The sequence below is a fragment of the Phasianus colchicus genome, chromosome 7 (assembly GCF_987193195.1).
Source record: "Phasianus colchicus chromosome 7, bPhaCol1.hap1.1, whole genome shotgun sequence".
NCBI classification, from domain to species: Eukaryota; Metazoa; Chordata; class Aves; order Galliformes; family Phasianidae; genus Phasianus; species Phasianus colchicus.
The window spans coordinates 10,663,490-10,685,014 of record NC_143442.1 but is presented as its reverse complement, the minus strand read 5'-3'; the positions used below and the strand labels follow the sequence as shown (position 1 = coordinate 10,685,014).

The following is a 21,525-nucleotide window of genomic DNA, read 5'->3' as shown; positions in this document are numbered from 1 at the left end:
TTCCTCATCAACTTTTTAGGGATTATTAATATGCTGGAATAATTCTAAAACAGCGTGGGTCCACTGAGCATACTATCACACATCTTGACCTCATGAGAATGAGAAAAAAGCACCCTGCGTCCTCTTGGCATGGCTGTGATTGCTTGTTCTTCCTTCTAACAGGTGCAGTCAAGTTCTTGTATCTAGAGTAATGTGAACAATAACTATTCTAATATGATTCAATGAAAGTAAAGGGAGGGGGGAGGGAAATGGAGATACCATAAAGCAAGAAGAGTTGCTGCAGAATGAATCGGAAAGGAGCGGTGTGGTTAGAATGTCAATATGTCATCTTAGATTCTTACCAATCTGAATACACATAAAGATGCTGCAGCTTGAGAATTGGGAAAGTGGTTGTGTGATTGTCATAGTAACTCTCAATTGCGTAATATTCAGCTTTGCTTCTCATAGTTCTGTCCTAGAATTTTCCGCATTTGCTTTAGTTTGTTACATTTTCAGCTGTTTTCCTTGAAGCTGACCATTTTCTCTCTGAAATACTTGAGTGGCCAAATTTTGTACTTCAAACCTCTTAATTTTGTTGGGATTTTTCACAAGATGCTTATAATCTTATCTTTAGGTCAGAGTTTGCCCCCGCCCTGTTGTGTGTTCCTGGTTGACAGGGACTTCCCTGGGAGTTCTCCTTATTGCTGGTGACTTCACTTCTGGCAAGGTGGCTTGTCTGTCTTTCTGACTCTGACTAGAAGATCAACATTGATCCCGAGGAATTATTTGAAGTTGCTGTATTCATACTTACAGAGTTTATTTGGAAATCATATATGTGATGAAACAAATACATTTACAAGAGATTTCAAACTCCTGATAGCCTGGATGTTTGCCGCTGCTGGCAGATTTTGTTAGAATAACTATAAGAAATCATAAAGAGAATTTTTTTCCCCTGAAGATCTTTCTCCAATGTCTACATTTGAAGAGAGTTCTAGTACATATTCTGTCTGGGGATCAGAGTGTACCTACTATTTCTGTCAGACAGGACTTGGAGCGTGGTGTCTGGCAGAATCTCTTTGCCATGTCATCCTACCCTGAGAAGTGGAACTGGGCTGTGTTATGGGATTCATATTGGAAGAAGTCTGTGTCCTAGATAAGGCTGGGTAGGGCTAAATGTAGATTTGGGTCCGCTTTGGTAGAAATGGGTCGTATGTAATTGAGCTTAGTGCTTACTATTTCGTACTTGAACAGTTCTGTCAACTGTCTCACAGAACACGTGAGTGAAGTTGTTGAGAGTTTGCTTTATTTCCAATCCAGAACAAGTCCTAAATTGAGGTCCTAAACCTTTTTAGGCAAAATAGGATGCTATTTTGGTAGTGCCGCATTAAGTCAGGGAAACAGATGAAACTCTTGGCTTCAGTTTGATTTTGAAAACACAGCTTATGAAGAACAGGACATCAGCACCGTAGATGCTGATGAGAGGAGATCTAGTTTGTGCATAGTAGCACCTCGTGACACTTAAGCCACCAAATTAGGAGCAATTTTTGATGACTTAAATATGACCTTGTAGTTGTTCTCTCTTGCTTGTAGTCTTTGCAATTAGTTTCCAGTTTGTAATGCTTTCGAGTGTAGATGATGCTGTTCTTGGGAACATGTTTGGAAACTCAGTGAAAACAAACACAGTTTATGCTCATCTGCAATCAAGTGCTTTTGTGGAACCTACATCAGGCCTGAAATACTGTTGTTTTTTTTTTTGTTTGTTTGTTTGTTTTTTTCAAGTTTGGCCCATTAGCTAGAAGGAAAGACTGGGACCACATCTCAGCTATGAAGTCTTTTTATGTCACTGTAAAGCTTCTTTTCTTTTGAGAATTGTACTGCTTGTTGCAAGGACAATTTTTCTGAAGGAGGATTGCAGCTGATCATCCCCATTGACATTACTCAGTCTGGTGAAGTGCAAGCACAACAGAAGTTTTGTTCACTGTATTTAGCGGCAAGGTACCCTTTATTATTACCTTTGGCGTGATTAAAATTGATAGTAATAACCTTGTGAGAGTAAGTGGTACAGCAGTTGGTGTAATTCTGCTGGAATGTCATTTAAAATGCAGAAATTTCTGGAGCAGTAGATGAACGTGAAGCAGGGAGTTCTGTGCAGAGCTTTCAGAATTGCCTGATGAAGTGAGCAGCTTAACCCAACTTTGTTTTAATGTGGATAAACACATGAGCCACACATTAAGGAGGAAAAGAAACAGACCCTTCCTGCAGAATGAAGCACTAGTATTCAAGGAGAAAATGCTCACATCTTAAAGAGGATGCTTGAACAATGAGGAAGCTGTCTGAACAAGGTGTACAAAAACAGTTCCAGGACCGAAGAAACATCTTGAAAAAGTGGAGCTCAGTGCTTTGCTTGCTGAAACTGAAGGTAAAAGAAACTCCATGTATGTTAAATTCATAGATGGGAAAAATGCAAGATCTCTTGCTGCTTTTTTTTTTTTTTTTTTTCCATTAAGAAAGGCAAAGCAGGAATTTGTTTGAAAACTGAATTTGCTTTAAATTGAAGGGAAAAGTCCAATTTAACAATGAATTTCTGGAATGGCATTTGAAATTGGTGAGTTGTTCATTTCTTGATATGTGTTCATCAAGGCAGAATTGTCTTTTTAGGTTGCTATGCTTCAGCCAGAACAATAGCAGAGCACCTGAGGGAATTAAAGTGCTGCAAGTTGTGTAAGGATGGATCCCTCTTGCTTCCAGCCTGATCTTTAAAAACTGTAGAAATGTGCAGTGGGCTGATGTCTCTAGCTTGTAATTGAGTGTCACTGTATTCTGTTTTCTTGAGGATTGATTTTAGTGTCTGCAGCTGAAGGAAGGAAAACTCTTACATGTTAATGTGTTTGAGACGTGGGTGTAAGAGGAATCCACTTCAGCCAAGCTGGGTTGAATTCTGCAGGTTTCCTCTGGCTTTCATTAGGCTTGGCAAAAAGGTGAAACCTGTTCTACACACCTAACTGGGTTTTTTCCCCAAGGTGGATGATGTTCCATTAAAAAAGGGGAAAAGGAGGCAGACGGTGGCTGCCATTTGTGTGCTGCTGTCCACTAAGAGTTCTGTTCTCTCTGGCTGCATAGTGCTAACCAACTCAGGGTGAGGATGTATGAGGTATCTGCTGCTGTGGGACAGCAGAAGTAGAAACTTCCTCAGTTTTGACTTGAGTGTGTGTTTTTTGTGAGGTGGGTTTGGTTTTTTACAGTCTGCCAGTCTCATTTTTATGGCATGTTATTGCAGTGGGTGACAGGCGTGAGAAGGAATGGTCATACTTCTCAAAAGGCAATTAACAGTCGTTAATAGTGTTCTTTTTCTGAATGACAAACTGCTAATTTACAGCTAGCATGAGAAGCTTGTAGCTATGCAATGTCTCTAATGAAGTTTCTTACTAAAGCTATATTAACTATTAACTATACTAAACTATACTATACTGGGCATAGCAAATCGTTTGCTGAGATCCATGTCAATAATGCAGTGTGGGAAGAGATGCATTTTCATTTACCTTAAAATGTATCTTGAAAATAAAACGTGCTGGAAAAGTGGTGGAAGATGCAGCACCCCTATGTTATCTATTATGGCTATTATAAAAGCCAGGAAATTCAGTGTCTTCAACAGTCTTGCAAAGCAGACTGTTATTAGCTGCAGGATGGTTAAGTAGTTAAACAGTATTGATTATTTCACTCAAATACCAATTTATATGAGTTTTTTATCACTGGCACCATTTTTGCTACAGGCTTTCTGTTACCAGTAGTGGCATTTCACTCTGCAGAGAAAACCCATTTTTGAGAAGTTTCTTCTTTTTCCAGCTGCATGTCAAATCTGTGATTGGAGGGGATTGGAAACTGGATGATAGATATTAAGAAGCTGTAGCCTGTCACCATCCATTAGCAGTTGCATTTACAGAGTCAGACTAGTAAAGTTAATTAGGTCCACTCAAAATCTTGATTGTGTGAGGTTCTTAGGTCTTTTAAAGTGGAGAAATAATTTCTTGCAGGGTTGGTGGGCTTTCTTTCCAAGCTTGCTTGGGTCACTGGTCCCATAGTGCTCATTGCTCTCCCCAAACCCTTGCTGGTTGCCTTTTGGAGTAACACAACATTTCCATCTCAGATTGAGTGCCACTGCAGTGTTCAAAGCAAAAATACTTATAGTTCTAAACCTACGATTAAAGACTGATTCCTAGGATAAGATAGAAGTTGTATTCAGAGAGTTAAAATGTAAAGCAGAATAAATGGGGAAGGCACTTGGAGGGTAGAAATCATCATGTAATTAGCAAAGGAAATGCCTAATACACTGCTTCTGTGACAGTCATTTTTTACTTCTTCATTTTTGTATTATCATTGTCAACATACTTCTTTAACCAGAGGAATTTTTAGATGTATCTGCATGTTAAGGTGAAACAAAGGGCCAAAGAATAATCTGCATGATCAAAACACTGAAAAGTGACACATTACAGTGTATAGAATTCAAGATGAGGACTTGAAAGAACATTTGCGAAGATGAAACGTATCTTGATTTTGAGGCTCTACCTGGTAATTTTATTTTAAAATTACATGACATCTACGGTTGACATTAAAGATAAGCCTAGAGTCAGCGCCGGTGGGAAATTGTGACATCCAATTTATTTTTCACTGAATGGTGTGCTGTTGAGTTTTGTGTTGTGTGTGTGTTTTTTTTTTTTTTTAATCAAACTTCTCTGCAGATAGAAAACTTTTTTTTTTTTTTTTTTTAATGGAAAAAACAAATAGATGTTTTTGACTGAGGAAAAACTCTGTACGTGACCTGTAACTAATCGGGTGATGTAAACCTATGATAATGTTTATCTACTGCTGTGCCCTGAGTTGCACCCGGGCTGTGTCACCTGCTGTCTTTTCCTTGCCCCTTCTCAAAGGCAGAAAGTGGCACACTTTGCCAGCAGTAATTCAAAAAGATCCTGGATTACATGGAAAATAAGGATGTGATGCATATATTGCTAGGGCTTTCTTGAAACACTGTGGCAGCATTTCCAAATAGAAGACTTCAGACTTCTTGATTCAAAGGATTTGTATTTTGACTTTCAATCAATAAAACTCTAATTTGGATTGCATACAAGTTCTCAATATGTACAAAATCATTGCTAACAAAGATTCATTCCAAAGGAAAAAAGCCAAAAGCATTGTGTATGTGATCCTGATACAAGTAACTACCCCCACAAGGTATCCAACATGGCAGTACAGGTTTACGTGTGCATTGGAAGCTCACAGAAAACACAAAGAGCAACAGGAATTTAGCAGCCTACTATCAGGGCATTAGTTAGGGCTCTCTGGACACGCACACCTGAAAATCCAGTTTAACAGCAGCGTGTGCTGGCTAAACATAGAGTCAAGTAAGTGTGGGCAGGCACTGGGGAACCTTCAAGGAAACAAGTATTCAGGGCCTGCAGTGCATTGCTGATGCATTAGGGGTGTGAGCTGTCCTTGTTGCAGGAACATGGGTCACGTTCCTGTCCTTAATGACTCAGCTGTCCCAATGAAGAAGATATGCTTCCGTTTCAGATTCTCGTTGTGTTGTTTTGATTGCCTTGCTTGGGTTGTGTGAGTGAGGAGCTGTCCGTGGTTTGTGCTGTGTCCATACAAGGAGTTGTGTAACGCTGAGTGAGGTTTGCTAAGAGCTGTTGCAATGAGAGCAAAGTTGCATTTTTGGTAAAATACATGCCCTAAAACTCAGTAAAATTTGCAGGAGAACAGTATGTTTAATGTGACTATTGGATGAGTTGTATGGAGTATAGAGTCATTCACATACTGGGAGCGTATCTCTGAAAATTGGCACTTTAGAGTCGTAATCATATGTCTGTATTATGTGGATCATCATAGCAAGTTGTTCTTCTGTCTGTTTTGGATAGCTCCTAGTCTTGCCTAAATGTTAGAGATGCTGTGTATTTGTTAGCATTCAATTATTTTACGTTCTGCTAAGAATATGGGATCCCTGTATTTTCTGCCTGCTTGTGATGACTTTATAAATACAGATTGTATCAACCCTTTTAATTGTACAAATTTACTCTTGGTGTTTCCCAGTATTCTGGAGGCTCAGCTCCACAGTTAAGTTTTCTTTCTGTTTATTGAGATGATGGAAACATCTCAGTAGCAGCAGTAAACTATTGGCAAACAGAATTGCAGCACTGACATAAAGTTATTTCTAACCTAAGTGCTCTTCGCTTAAGAATCATGGGATAAGGGGAAGAAAAACATATTCAAGGAATCAGTCGGTTGTAGCTTTTTTCTAATGTTCTATATTTACAACCTCTTTAATTTGAACAGACTGCAGTAAAAACTTGGCCTAATTGCAAAGACTGCAAAACATACTTTTTTTTTTTTTTCCCCTCTTCCACTGAATAAATAGATATTTATTCAGAATTAAAAGTGGTATTTGCATTATGAGAGAAAAGAGTAACAGTGCTATCTCTGTCTTTGTTAAATGGCTGGAAGAGAATGTACAAATGTAGTTTGTTTCTTTGGACCTACCTAGATTTTACACATTGGAGGATGTTCCCTGATGCTTCTAATTGCAAAGGAAATGTTGTACAATTTGAATGATATGTCTGTTGTAAGTTTTCACTTCCTGGAATGTCTGTAAGGTTTTAGGTACATTCCTGAATGGTATTATGCCAGGAATAAGCTTTTAATTCTAGTGCATTAATATGGAAAATAACACAGGATTTTGTTACGTATCTATAGTTTATATCAGCAACTGTGTTTATAATTTGAAAGAATATGCATGAATTAACGAGTCTGCATACAAATGTATATATTTAGACACATTTTTGTCTTTTTTAAAAATTATTTACCTTTAGTATTGCTGTCTTAACCTGTAAAATTTTTTCGTTTTAGGTCTCAGAGTAACTGTATTACTGACATCATCACTCATGGTATTGGGAGCTGGCCTAAGATGTGTTCCAGTTTCAGACCTGGAACTAAGGAAGAAGTAAGTGAATTATTTATTTTAATATACATGTTTTATACTCCTTGTTAATGTAATTTTTGCTGCTGCTACAAAGAAATGTTAGCACAGATTTTCTGTGTGAAGCTGATACGCAGAATGCACATTGTGTGATTGTGGGTTTACATGTTTTGTGCTGCCTTATATTGATTTTTGTAGTCCTTGTTCTGCATGGTGTCTGAAGATCAGAAAGGTCCTTACAAACACAAGTTAATTAAGTCTCACCCACACCATCCTGCATAACTAAATTTGCTTTGCAAACAAGGAAGCAGAGATTTAGAGAGAAGTTCGGAAACTGGCCCAAGATCACACAGGGAACCACGCCACAAAATCCAAAACTATGTAATTTATATGCAAATAATAAATAATTAGTTCATGTTTCTCCTACTGGTGTATGAGATTGTTCAGTGATACAGATGAATTTATCTGGAATGGCCTGTTCATACAGTCTATTCCAGACTGCATTCCAAAGTAACCTTGTACTTTCTTTGGGGCTGGGGCAAATACAAGCATAGTATACTAGCAGTTTAAAATTTGGTTTGCAATAGAGACAGCTTCATTCCAAACAAATCAGTTGTCCTGCCAACATACCAAGGGAATCTATGGTAAATATAGGAGTCTCATCCTTTCCATGCAGTCATGGAATGTGGATTGCTTGTTGCTCACGTAGTATGAGAGGCAAAAAAAAAAAAAAAAAAAAAAAAAAAAAAAAAAGGTAAGAGGAAGAAGGAATAAAGGCATTGTCATATTTTTCTGCTTCTTTAAAAATAAAAGTTCACTTGTTATGCTGGCATAATATGCAAGTGCTATGGGGAGGAAAGCAACAACATCAAACCTTGAAAGTCTTTTTATGTGGGTTGTTTTTTGTTTTGGTTTTTTTTTTGAGGAAGGATATGTTCTATGCATTTTTTTCTGTAGAAAACAAGTAATCAGATACATGCTGGTTTCTCTCCATTTTCGGTAGTGGTAGCAGCAAGACCATTGGTTTTCTGAAGGATTTTGGATTCTTAAGACATAACCACCATGAAGGAGGTTATAATTTATATGTACCTAGAATTTCTGTGTGATGTTTTGTTACTTTTTATTCTTCTTTATCACTTTTTTTTTCTTAGTATTGCTTTACACTGAACATCAGCTTGGAAACCATTAAGGTGAGGAAAGAAGTACTTGGTATGAAGTAGATAGCAGGTGTCTGGATACTTCCAGTAAAACAAAGAAAGGTTCAGAGCACTAAGAATGTGATAAAAGCATTTGTTGTAAAACTAGCTCCAATCAGCAGTAGCTAACTAGTACATAACAGTTAATCATATCGTGATACCATTCACAATGACCATTTTTACTAAAGGTGAAAATGTACTGTTATGGTGGGCAGGAACTGCTGTTCTCATTCGGCTCTTATTTTGCCTGTCCTTGAGATGCTAATGCGTGCTGAACTTCAAGTTCATCAGATCTGACCAATCTACAATTATGTATATTTCAAATGGGCCAGGTAGGTTAAATGCAGTGAAATACAATGTCTTCTGTAGCTTTTCATTTATCAGTTATCCTGAAAGACTCGTGCTGCATAGCCTTTAGCAAAGCAAAGATAAAAACTGTAAGAATTCAAAAAGAAATTGCCAAACAATGTATAGATAAGAGACATCACTTTGGGAATGAGAGTTTCTGCATGCCTTTAAATCTTTAAACAAAGTTTTCCATTGTAATTGCTGTGAGAAGACGTGGAAGAAGGGTAAAATAAATGTTTAAGGAGAAACATTCAAGAACAGCTGCTTTAACTGGGGAAAAAAATCCTGTGCACTGTGTAGAGTCTGATGAGATGTATAAAATATGATGGTATGTTTTACTGTGAACCATTAAAAGAAAAAAAAAAAAGAGCAGAATCCTGTTGGAAAAGTGTACTTATTTCATTTATTCATGCTGTGAAAATATGCATCATTTCAAGCTGAAATTGTTAAAATTGCTAACTTAGCCTACTCTCGAAAAATGGAGATGTTTGTAAGAATTGTAGCTCCTCCTGAGGAAATAGTTTGAACTTTTGCACAGATTTATAAAAATCTACAGAGAATTAATTATTGCTTACTGTGTGAAACAAATGTGTGGTTTCTTTATTTCTTGAGATATTGTAAATAACTGCGCACGCTGTGTGATAGTTGCATTGTTTTGAAGGCTAAAACTGGCCAATTTTCATTAACTACTACCAAATAATATCTTAGAGAAAGCTATTATTGCTTGATGCTTTAACAATGATTGGCCGAGCATTTATTTGTAAGATGCATATACTTGAATATAACTTTTTGAACACTAATCAACTAGTCAGATGGACAGGATCCCACAGAAGCTCATGTCTGAGCATCTCAAAAGCCAGCACAACTGAAATTCATTTAAATGCTTTTGCATGTTTTGTGATGTTTTCCTTCAGTCCCTGGGTAATCTTCAGTAATATAGAGAAGGATTTTCCTGGGACAATTATGTCAGTTAAAATACATAAAATTACGAGGAAGTTCATGAAGTTTGTCAGTTTTATTTAACTGTTTTTCTGCTATGTGTCTGTCTTTGTTCCCTACGTTCTTGTAATTTAACATTAAGGAGAGCTACTGAAGCCCACTGCTTGTCAGAGCAATCACAGAAGCGAGGAAATCATGGTTAAGGCTGACATTTAATCCTCACCGCTTTGTGCTCCTTATCTCATGAAGACCTGTAATATCTAAATGTGTTCTTAGGTTCCTTTCTAGTCTGCAATTATTCTTTTGGCTCTTGCGTGGAGGAGCTAAGACTATCTCCAGCAATCAGAGTCATGTCTTAAAAGCAAACCTTCATTTGACTTCCATATATATATATGTGTGTGTGACTTGCGTAAGAGAGAATTTAGGTTGAACACTTGAGTGTGTCTCTTGAAGCAGCAGTTCCTTATGGTGAGTCCTTCTTCTCTGGGAATCCATCCCAGAACTGCTTAAAGTCAGGGAAGGCTGAAAGGAATGTGTATGGCTAGATGTGGAAGTTTGAGCCTGTGTCTGAGATTAAAGAACCAACCACGTCTTGAACTGGTAAAGTCCCTCTCACATGCACGTGATTTGTTTGCTTGCTTTCCTCCCAGTTTGCTAACCTTGTAGGTTAGTGATTGTAACAATCAGAGAAAGAATGAAACAGAATTTTTCTCAGCTGCCATGCACATCTGAGCTTGCCAAATTTGTGGCATATATGTGACAGTGAATTTGACTTCTAAAGATGAAATTAAAAAATAAGGACTCTAAATACTATGAAGGCCTCCTTTTGCCACACCTATTTTTTCAGTTCATAATTTGCATAAAATTATCAGAAATTGAAAAGAAAATGGATGTTATTAAATCGTACAATTTCTAGATTGCCTTATTCCCTTCCTAGCAGTTGCGGAGAGCATTGCTAATATGTTTTGCCTACATCTTTAGGTCCATTCCTTTCCTTTCTGAGTACTTCTTGGCACTAAAAGAATGTTTTCATTGGACTCTTGTAATTTGGTACTTTATCCTGAATAGTTAGTAGGAAGCCATTTTTAATAGACAAAATTGAACCCCCCTCATGTAACACCGAATATTTATTACACATTCTGTATTTTGGAATAGTTTTACAAGGCAATCTGGGATTTCCATATGATTATTGAGCAATAAATCTAGGTAAAATGCTATAAGATCTACCTGTGAGCTGGAAGAAGGCAATGAACGATGAAATCAGTCCATAGCCCCATAAACTGCCGACTCTTAAGACACTCCATGTAATATGTCTTAAAATGTTATGAAAGACAGGATAATTAAAGACATGGATGTAAAGGATGACATAATTTGTCATTTGTATTGAATATATTAATTAAGAAATTTATCAGAACTTAGTGTGCTACAGATTAGTAACCTTCACGTTAGATTTCACAATACAGAAGTATTTGTTAAAGACCTTGAGTCAAAGCAGTGTGAGGGTGCTCTATGGTAATAAGTTTTGTTAAAACATTTATTGCAAAACCTGCAGAGCAATAATACAGAGAATGACAGTGGAAATAGGAGCAGTATGAACTGGCAGTTTTGTTATTTACAAATTCTGTTCTAAAGAGATTACTAGTAATTAGGAGCTCCTGTAGAAAGACTTAAATAATGCTGCTACTTAAGATTTTTTTTTTTTTTTGCCTGCTTTTTGATATATCAGCTTTTTCCCTTTTTTGTGCTTGCAGATGCTCACTTACCACATCTCTGGTGCATTTTGTTTCTATTAGCTGGTTGTAACGTAGTTTATATTAAATATTTTATTTTTGTTAGATATATTCTTTGGGACATACTGGGAGTTGGACTTAGATGACCCCTAAAGTTGCCTTCCAACATAAGTGATTCTATGATTTGATAATGCACGCTTTTGCTTTTTCATCCCTGAAAGCCTGAAGAATGACATGGAATCATCTTGGCATTCTGAGGCATGGAAAACGCAAAAGGGGCACCTAAGAAGAGGTAATTCCAATCAGGAAAGAACATACTAGGGCTCTCGTATTCCTAGCAATACTCCACACTCTTTCTGATTATCTGTGCTCAAAAGAATACCCCAAAGTGGAGCAGCTGTGGAGAACAGGGATTAAAATGAAAAGAGCCTTTTAGGAGAAGGTATTAAAAGAATATGCCTATAAAAATAAAGACAGAGAATGATGCATGTTGTGTATGCTGTAAGCCCCTGGGGAAGAGAAATGAAAAAGCTAACCTGAAGCATGGTTCTGGGAGTAAAACAATGAATAAACTGGTGTGCTTACATGATGTAGATCAGTAAGTGTAAGAAAATATTAAGATAGAGTACTTGAGTGATAGCATCACACTGGTTGTGCTTTGGCTGCAATGCAAGGGAAGGGCTGAGGCAGGTTAATCCATAGCATCAATAAAAGAAGTGGGGAAAAAAAGGACACAAGTCATCATTCACAGGTAGATTATCATAGGAAATATTTAATCTTTAAACACTTCTAACTTCAGAATTTACATTGTTTTATTACCTAAACCACTTTGTTTATAGATTTTTTTTTTTAAAAAACTTCTGCTCCAAAGTTGTTTTAGGAGGGAGATCCTTTGCATTATTCCTGTGTGATTGTTCCCTGCTTTGCTTACTTTTAGTAGCAGTGAATCTAGGGGATGATTAAGTGTACTGGCTACCCAGCGGTACCACAGAGCATCAACCACTGCTCAGCACTTCCAATTAGATGGCAGCCAGATTGGCTTGGCTTCAGCCAGTACAGCCTCAGTGGAGGCAGGCAGCTTGAAGGTTTTAGTGACAAGGGAAAATGGTTTTAAACTAAAGAGGGAAGATTTAGATTAGATGTCATGAGGAAGTTTTTTGACAGAGAGAATGGTGAGGTGCTGGCACAGGCCAGCATCTGTTCAAGGTGAGCCTGAATGGGGCCCTGGGCAACCTGATCTAATGCTTGATCTAGTGGTTGGCAACCTTGCCCACAGCAGAGGGGCTGTAACTAGATGGTCAGTGAGGTCCCCTCCAACCCAACCTGTTCTATGATTGTATGACAGTCTTTCCTCTTGCTGCTGTGCACTATTTGAGCTGCAGCACTGTGTTTCACCGGTATGGTTCAGGTGCTAACTGTCAAAATAGCAATTTATAGCCTGGAAAGTCTTGGAGTGGTAAATTCAGCAGGTGTATTAAAGCAAACCCTGAGATCTCAGAAAGGTCTAGTTATTGCAGTAATATTTAATGGATGGTAATTCTGTAAGGCATCTGCTAACATAAGCCTGTGCTGGAAGGCAAGAGGAAAAAAAGGTATTTGTGAGATTTGCTCCATCTCTTATAATGGAAAGTGTTATCCTCAACTGCAGAAAACCTTTACTTTCTTTGTTCTGTCATCTAGAGCTCTTTGACACTGGTAATGTCTTGTGACTCTTACGTGTTGAGTAATTTCTGTCCTTAAAAAGGAATTCATATTGATTGAGTTTATATCAGAATTCTGTGTTATGATCACAGCATCCTTTTGCTCTTTTGCTGATGTTGGAAGGTTCTGTGGAGATGTTTAAATGGGTCTTGTTTATCCCAGTCTTTAGTTCACCACATCTCCTGTACTCCTGTAACTCCCACCCTGGGTAATTTCCATCAGCTTTCTCACATGGCAGCCCTGGAAGCACTCATTCCTGGTGCCCTTCCCTGATAGCTTCAGGGTGTTGTGCTTCATTAGCCCGTAATGTAATTGCCTACTTTTGTTTACAAAACACTGTTTTGGATCTGCTTGCATTTGATGAATGTATGCTCTGTTAGTGTTGCTTTAAAAAATATCTCCCTTTAATAAGACGTATGTGGAATGGCTTGGAGGCCGTGGTGTGTGCAGACGGGGAGATGTGAGCCAAGTTCCCGATGAAAGTGGTCGACAGTGCTTTTATGAGTTTTTCTGTTATTGCAAGAGATAATGTACCACATGGTGACTCAGGCTTTCTGCTTGTAATAATTTTTCTTACTGATGGGAAAAAACAGCTTTAAATTATTCCACATATCAATGGTCGCATGCATCAAAAACAAGCAAAAAATGCTAATGGCCTCAATCCATGAATATCCAGAAGGCATAAAGCTTTTGTAGTATAAATATATCATTTAATGAAAATATTGAAAAGAAGTGCATTTCCATGAATTTCATTTTTCAGAATGTTATTTTCAATAGATGAATTCATTGCTTTACCAACAGGTATTTCTTCTTCTCAATCTTTTTTCAGACATAGACTCATGTTATAAACCTTTGCTTATGAACAGAACAGCATTCACACCAGGTTATGCCCATATTCCATAGCAGTGAATTGCTGTTAAGCGTGGATTTGACCTTCTTAATTCCTCTGTGCTTTAGGAGGTAAAGTTTAATAGAGGGGTCTTTTTCTAGTGTTTGTTTTGGAGAGCCTGAAGAAAAAAAAAAAAACACAAACTATCCATTTCTAGTAACTTGACTGTGAAAAATCACAGATTTTTTTTCATTACAAAACTGGTGTCAGTTTGCTCTGAAGTATAATAAATCTTCTAATGTATAATGTAGATAAGTCTATGTGTTTTCTCATTCTTTTGCCTGCACAAGCAACTTGCATCATGCATCAACACAGACACTCTTGAATAGGAGGTATTCACTGCTTTGTTGCTGTGAAGTAAGGCTAAATTCAATAGTGCTTGGAGTGCTCTGAAGTCCTCCTGTGGAAGGAGATTTTTCATTTGCTCCCAGGAGTTGCCACAATGAGCTAATCACTATATAAACTTACTTGTCTTCTAAATTAGCAGGAGCTGAACAATCCACTTCTTTCAGTGAGTGAAAACATCAGGCGTGTGAAAGATAGATCAGCCATCCACTCCTGTAAGATATTAACTTTGTTATCCAGAATCCCTTTTGATGTGAATTGTTAAGATCAACAATTAATGCACTATTTTTTCCCAGAGAAGAGGCACACACTGTGCAGTTTCCCTGGAGCAACAGACAAGTGCTCTCACTGACTGCCTTGCTCTTCGTGTTTTTTTTTTTCCTCCTCTCTGCCATTACCTCTTGTTTCCACATTTAAGAAAGGATGCAAATGAATTATTATTATTATTCTTTTCTTCTTAAATGCTCTTAAGTCTAGGCATGGCACATGCTGTGGTGGAGACATTAAATGTCTGTTATTTTTACATGTAAAACGTGTCTCTGTAACACAGCTCTTAAATAGCTTAACAAATCCAATACCTTATGGGACTCTGACCATGCATGAAAAGTTCAAACCACATGAGGAAAAAAGATAAGTAAAGCAGATTGTAAATGGCGTATGGTGTTATCATCCATCACTAAAATCTTTTTCCTGTATAATATCATTCTTCATACCCAGTTCACTCAGCGATACAGTAATTTCAGCATTTACAGCCTTACATGCCTTGTTTTGTTTTGTTGCTGCTTGTTATGATATTGCAGCTGTGACAGCAGGGAATGCATAAAGCAGGTATATAAGCCTTAAGAAGTAACTTATTTATAAAATGTTCTCTCGGGGAAGTGATGAAAGCATATTATTTATTTAAAACTTGACAAGAATTTGGGAGACGAGTTGAAAGAGTACAATAAGAATTTTCTGCTCTTATTTCTGTTGTTATATTTGAATTATCCCTTGCTCTGTTGTTCTGCAATTCAGTGACCAGTTTAGGAAGACATGTGAGCAAACCTATCTCCATCTGGGTACAGTCCCGAACTGGAGTCATCCTTTTGTCACAGAAGAGAATTCATGTTGAAGAGAATCAAACTGAAATAGCAACAAGCAAAAACGCTCTCGCTCTTTGCACGTTTTCAATATCAGAAGCAACAGAAACAAATGTGTCTTGATGTTGGAGCAGTTTTTAGCTCTGATGGTGTTGAAAGCAGACTGCTGTGGCTGTTAGGCTGAAAACTAGTGGGGTGTTACTAAGACATTGTAACAAACAGCAAAAAGCTACAAATGTTGTTGCCTTCATATTTCTCTCTGGCAGCTGCAGTGGCTGCTACATATGTTTCCCTAAGTAGTGAATTAGTAAATGGGCCGAATCACTTTTTGTATATCTTCCCTGTCTCTCTCTAGGAAAATGAGTTAAGGATGTGTAGAGGAACATTGCAAATAATCTTCTTGGAGGGGGGGGGGAGGACTTAATTCAAGCTAGTTTTGAAAAAAGAATAAAACAAGGTGGAGGCCATTATCATGTGTGTAGATAGGCTGGGCTGTAGTTAGAAAATGGTGTTTATCACCCCTAACGTGTCAGATTTGAAAAATTAAGTAATATGAAGATAAGAGATGCTCTACCTTGCATGATAACATCAAGCTTGGTAAGTGTCAGAAATGCAGAGGGAAAGGCAAGTCTATCAGAGCAGACAGCACAGCATACCAGCAGGGTAGGGGAGGGGAGAGCAGACAGGAGAATGTGGAAGAAGTAGGCTATGGAGAGACAAAAGTAATTCTCATGTGAAAACACAAAGCAAAACCAGGGAGGTAATGTGCAATTCAAGTTCCGAACTCAAATGCAACTTTCTTCCTCTGTGTCTGTGGAGTAGAAATAGCATTTGTGTCCACCTCTGTTATAAAGGCCTGTTGGATAGCTTTATTCAGATGGTAAAATTTGGTAGAAATCATTTAAATCTGGAGTATTTATATATGAATACTTATAATCCCATGATATATGATTTTTTTTTTTTTGTACAAAACTTTTCTACTGGAAGATACAGAACTATCATGTTTTTCCTGATTTTTATTGAGTTTTATTGCTGCAGTGGTATAAGTAAACAGAAGTGTTTGTATAGCATCTAAGCCATAATTTAAGCACTAAATTTCCTTTGGAGCAAGAGGAAATGCTAAAATGAAGTCTTTATACATTGCAGTAGTTACCACACTTGCTACTGAAATGCAGCTGTTTGCAGAGCTGCAGAGTAGCACTGCAAATACCCTGAAGCTGGTTAGAATAAGTATGGAAATAACTTATTATAGCGAGGTAAGTAGAAGGAAAATATCAAAGTAGGGAAGGATATGTTGGTTTGTCCAAAGTACTTTGGATTGGAAAGTAACCATAATGGATTAATGTAATTTGTCCCCAGAAAACTATACTGAAGTGCTATTTAGATGTTGCTTTTTATTAATTTAAAACTATTTCATGTGACTTTTATTGGGGCCATAGTTTAAGAGATCTGGCCTTGCCTTGATGATGTCAGTCACAAACAAATAGTAACGAGATCTCACTATGTGGACTTCTTTATGAAGTTAGAATTGCTTATTTTTAAGACTGTATAATTTTTGTCCTGGCTAGGAAACTGTTTCCTTGAGATGATATATGATGGCTTTTTTTTTTATTTTGCTGTATGTTTTTAATAAATTCTGTTTAAAGAACTAACTTCTAATCAACTGAGGATCACTAGCATCCATCTCTTTTTATTGTAAGCTAGCCTGTTAATTTGATGAAGAGTCTGTCAGCATTTTGTGTTTTGTTCCTCTATACTCTTTAAAAATCCCCTGCCACGTTGTATATTATTTAGTATTATTTAGTCATTTGTGGCTTGAAACATTGCCTAAGTGCTAACTTGTGTTTCCCTGTTTTCCGTCTGTAGCTTTTTATGTCTGACAACTCAACTCTTGCAGCAACAGCATAGAGTTCCTTCTATACATAGAAAAAAATACCACCATTTAAAAATATAATCTGCCACCATTTTATTGCACAATTGATAGATTTGCTTTGGAGAGTTGCAGTGTTTCATTTGACTTGCTAGCTGTTTTTCAGACATGAGGTTTTTATATAAATTTCAACATGCTTTTGCCTTTCACAGCTGATCACTTTTTGGAAAAGTCAGTGTGGAAGGTTTCTGGCTGAATTCCACATTTAGAAGAGCCTTCAAAAAAGTCCTTCTCATTGTGCTAATATGAAGCCAAAGGTTGTAGAGCCTTTGTTGCTTGAAGTAGTATTTCTGTTTTGTCACCAGTCTTATCTGTTAGATCTCAGTGAGTGTGAAAAATGAGAAGAATCTGTATTTCCTTGGCTGCTTCAATAGTTTGTCGAGAACGGCCAGATTGCTGCAGATGATGATTCTCTTGGAAACCTCAACAGCCCGACCTCCTCTGTAGGCAGAGGATTTTGCTGAAATGTTTCAGTTTTGAATCTGACATAACTAATTTAAGTTCTTTGTTGGAATTTATGCAGGCAAGGGGTCAGGTTTAAGAGGCTTGTAGTTTAAAGTGTTTCTGCTACTACACCTTTTCTACTTCAATATCCTATTATAATATATGTTTTTCTTTTCCTACAAATGAAGTCCTTTTTATTCTCTCTTCCTTTCTGGCTTTGAAGAGAACATTTGCTTTTCCATTTATCTGAGGTAATTAGAACAGAATAGCCCTGGATTCTTTAAATCAGTTTAATTGGGCTTTTAAAAAATGTATTGAATATTCTGTTTTCTGCACAGAATTTTCATTTGATTGTGAAGCCGCTCTATCTCAAGAACCCAGCATCTTATGTGCCATTTATTTCTTTATTTTTAAAAGAGGTGATTATCATCCAAATGGCCTTCATCTCTATTCTCTGTTCCAGGCTGATTCATGGAGGGCAGCTGTTAAATGGCTTGGCGGGGCCAACTGTGATGAACGCAGCCCCGTTTCTTTCCACAACATGGTTCTCTCCAGATGAACGTGCGACAGCAACGGCGATTGCCTCCCTGCTCAATTACCTGGGCTGTGCTGGTGCGTTTTTAGTGGGACCTCTTGTAGTGCCATCTCCTAATGGAACATCACACCTCCCGCTGTTGTCGCAGAGCAACACCGAGCACATCAAGGACCGCATTGAGGCTGTGCTCTATGCAGGTGTGTTTTTTTTTTTTTTTAATTAAGGAAAAAAAGTTAATAATTATAAAACATTTACATATTCCCGTGTGTTTGGTGCTTGTGAAGCACTACCCTCTAGTGGCTGGACTGCCAAGGGAACAGTAGCTAACTGATGGAAAGTAACGAAGCGGTAAGATGTGCTAGTATCTGAAGGGTTACTTTTTTCCCTTTATTTTATTTATTTATTAAGGATAAAATTTAAAATAGTGTCATACACAGATTGATTCCAAGGGAATTAGATCAACTGTATTAGGAGAAACATCTTCTAGGAGAGTGTATGCTTTCCCAGAGATTCCAAACTGTTGTTCGCTTCTCATATTTTCAGTAAAAAATTCTCTGTGGCAGATTGTTTTTTCTTTTATTTCTGGGAGCACGGAAATCTTATTCTTCCAGCACTGAATATTTTGTGCATAAATTCAGCCTTAATTTATGTCTTGCATATGCCTTTCAAATGTGATTAGATTATTAGTATCTAAGAATCTAACAGTGGAATTAAACTCAATAGATTTTGATTTTAACTAAAACTACCTAATTCTTATGCAGCAAGCAGTTTCAACAAAGCGACAACAGTTTGGTGCAAAAAATGCTGATAGAAAATTTATCTGATACAATATAGATTTTGTTTCCCTTCTATTTTTAATGCAATTGCTTCACTGCTCTTGGTGTTATATAGAAAAATTAGCTGTATTCGGCAGCAGACTGCAAGGAAGAAGGGTTGCCCAAATGGCTTAAGAGCCTATGATCTGTTGTTTTTTTTTTTTTTTTAAATGGGTATAAATGCTATGGCATTAAGAGCTGCTGGACTTTACGGTGTCATGACAGTTGTACATTTGATGTTGTTTTTCTTATAGTTCCAGCCTCTGAAATGTAGCCAGGACTCAGCCCTTTGCATTCCAGAAGTATTGAAGTATATATGCTGTGTAGTTTATATTCAGGTTTATGAGATTGAATTAATTGTTTGTGATCCCTTATTCCTGGCTCTGATTCTTTTGGAAATTTTGTCAAGTTAATTGTCATTTTGGGTGAGGTCCACTTTACTATTCATTTTAAAGAATATGTAGTAGATGTTGGATTACTATGTTATCAAGTATTAGACTCTTTCAATTAACCTACTTGTTATTGGACTCAAATCTACTGAAATAAGGAAATTGGGGTTTTGTTAGGCCTTTTCAGAGCTAAATATTTTGGTAGAGGCCAGAAAATTTGTGGAAAATAAGAGACCAGTGGGAAGGAGGGGAAAGTGAACACCAAGTTGGTTTGGATTTGGAGGGGCAGCAAAAATCTAGTGATTAGAAAAGGTCTTTAGCCCATTCCTTTTTCCACAGAGAAGAGTTTGGCCTGAAGGAATTACGGTTTTGTGCCTAAAACCACTTATTTGAGTTTGTTAGCACAAGAAATGCCATTTTCAGCAGCCTGTTAGATTTACTTATCTTCTGTTCTTTTCTGGGAGGCTTCCCAGGGCATTTTCTTCAAATGCTAGAATAGATATCTCTTGGTAGCTGGGTTCAGAGATCTGTCTTGTCTGCCCAGTGTTTCAGCACAGCTTTTTCTGCCTTTGAGTCAGCCAGGGCTTGGCAATAGCCTATCCTGTAAGCTTGCTTGGGATTATTGGTCCCAGCTGAAGATCATCCTTAAAGCAGCTCTTCAGATTCCTAAGATACATTTCCTGGGGGGGCATCTGTAGTTCTTACTTTGTTCAAAGTACCTTTAAATAGCCAGGTTTCTTTGTGCAGCTATGTTTGCGGTGTTAGTGATGTGTCTTGTGGGGTCTTTCCAGGATCTAAAATTCCTTTTGCTCTTCAGGCAGTGAAAAGGAGATGGGTCCTGAATGTCAGTGACCCAACAGTCACTGGTTTGAAATTGGCAGAAGCTATCCCAAGAGGTGATTGTCTTGCGTCTCTCATGACATTTGTCTTGTCTCAACTCAACCCACTTTCCATAGAGAGCTCAAAAGGCAGCAGACTATGCTATTTGTCCCTTCTGTGGAGTTGGACTCAAGTGTCACAGTTCTTTAGCAAGTACATTAGTAGGGCTTGATCTGGCTTTTTCTTATAGGATCTCAAATAAAACTAGTTTCATAGGATAGGAACTGCATTTTTCAGCATTGTGATGGAGCTTGTTGTCGTTGCATGAGGTAGCATTACATGAGTAGCATCCAAAATGTAGTTGATGATTTTTAAAACCCTAATAATGTGAATTGTTAACTTGGGATCAGTTACTGGCCAAGAATGTGCTGACTTTCCAAGGACTTAATCTCAAACGTGATTATGAAGCAGTTGTTTATAAATCTATTCTGAAATTGCTCCTATATTTTCTGTGTTTTATTGAATTGCTGTTCCTGTATCTCAAATGTGGTCTAAGAACTTGGCTGAAATATCACAGCCTCTTTCCGTGTCATCTGTCTCTACATGTTCTGGTTCACAGCTGGAGTAATACAGATTTAGCAGATCAGAATTGCATTGTATATTTGTATTGCACAAGGAAACAGTAATCCTTATAGGCTCCAGACAGAGGTTTTAGCTGTGTACTTTCCTAAATATTGATGAGAAATCATTATTTGTTTCAAAAATATGTAATAAACATATATATGCGTGCATACATAAAGTATATATGCACCTGTGTGTATGTCTGTGTAAGTATATATATGAAATGTAATGGTAAAGGAAGAATACTCCACGTGTGTGTGTGTGTATATGTGTGCGTTTATGTATTTATGTGTGTGAAATGCCCTCCTTTCCCTGTTACATTTCAGAAGGTGAAAGGTGAGGGTTTTGTTGATTTGAGGTAGGTTTTTGTCCTGTAGGTAGTCTTTTGGAAGTAAGAAGAACATGGATTGAGGAGGCTCGTGCCTCTGTAAACCTTTTCTGTTCAGGGTTTACACAACCAGGGGGAGTGTCTGCTTTCTGGACTAAGATGCAGGCTTCTCTCAACGTTGATATTTGCAGGTGTCATGACAGTGGCTCCATTGGTCTCAAAATGTAAGGAGTAGATTAATGTTATCTTTTACTTCCTTTTGTTCCTTTCTTGCAATCTGTTTTACCTGGTCTGGTGTAGTAAATGATGATGGTAATGACAGTGAGCTACCCTGTGAAGAAGCTGTGCAAGATGTAAGGAATCAGATGCATTTGGTAGTACCTGAAATTTCAGTAGAGATGCAAAGGTGATACATAAAGCTAAAGATGGCAGTAAAGACTTCTGTTCTTCAGTAGAGGGTATTGCTTG

At 37.5% G+C, this 21,525-nt stretch overlaps 1 protein-coding gene across 2 annotated transcripts in view; it reads left to right on the top strand.

Annotated features, from left to right (window-relative positions):
* SLC49A4 (solute carrier family 49 member 4) overlaps positions 1-21,525 on the top strand; it is a 60,433-nt gene that overhangs the window by 9,264 nt on the left and 29,644 nt on the right. For both annotated transcript variants that reach the window (XM_031590641.2, XM_090143671.1), the window contains exons 2-3: positions 6,880-6,973; positions 18,014-18,282. In XM_031590641.2, coding sequence (XP_031446501.2) covers positions 6,880-6,973; positions 18,014-18,282 — 363 coding nt within the window. The remainder of the gene's footprint in view (positions 1-6,879; positions 6,974-18,013; positions 18,283-21,525) is intronic.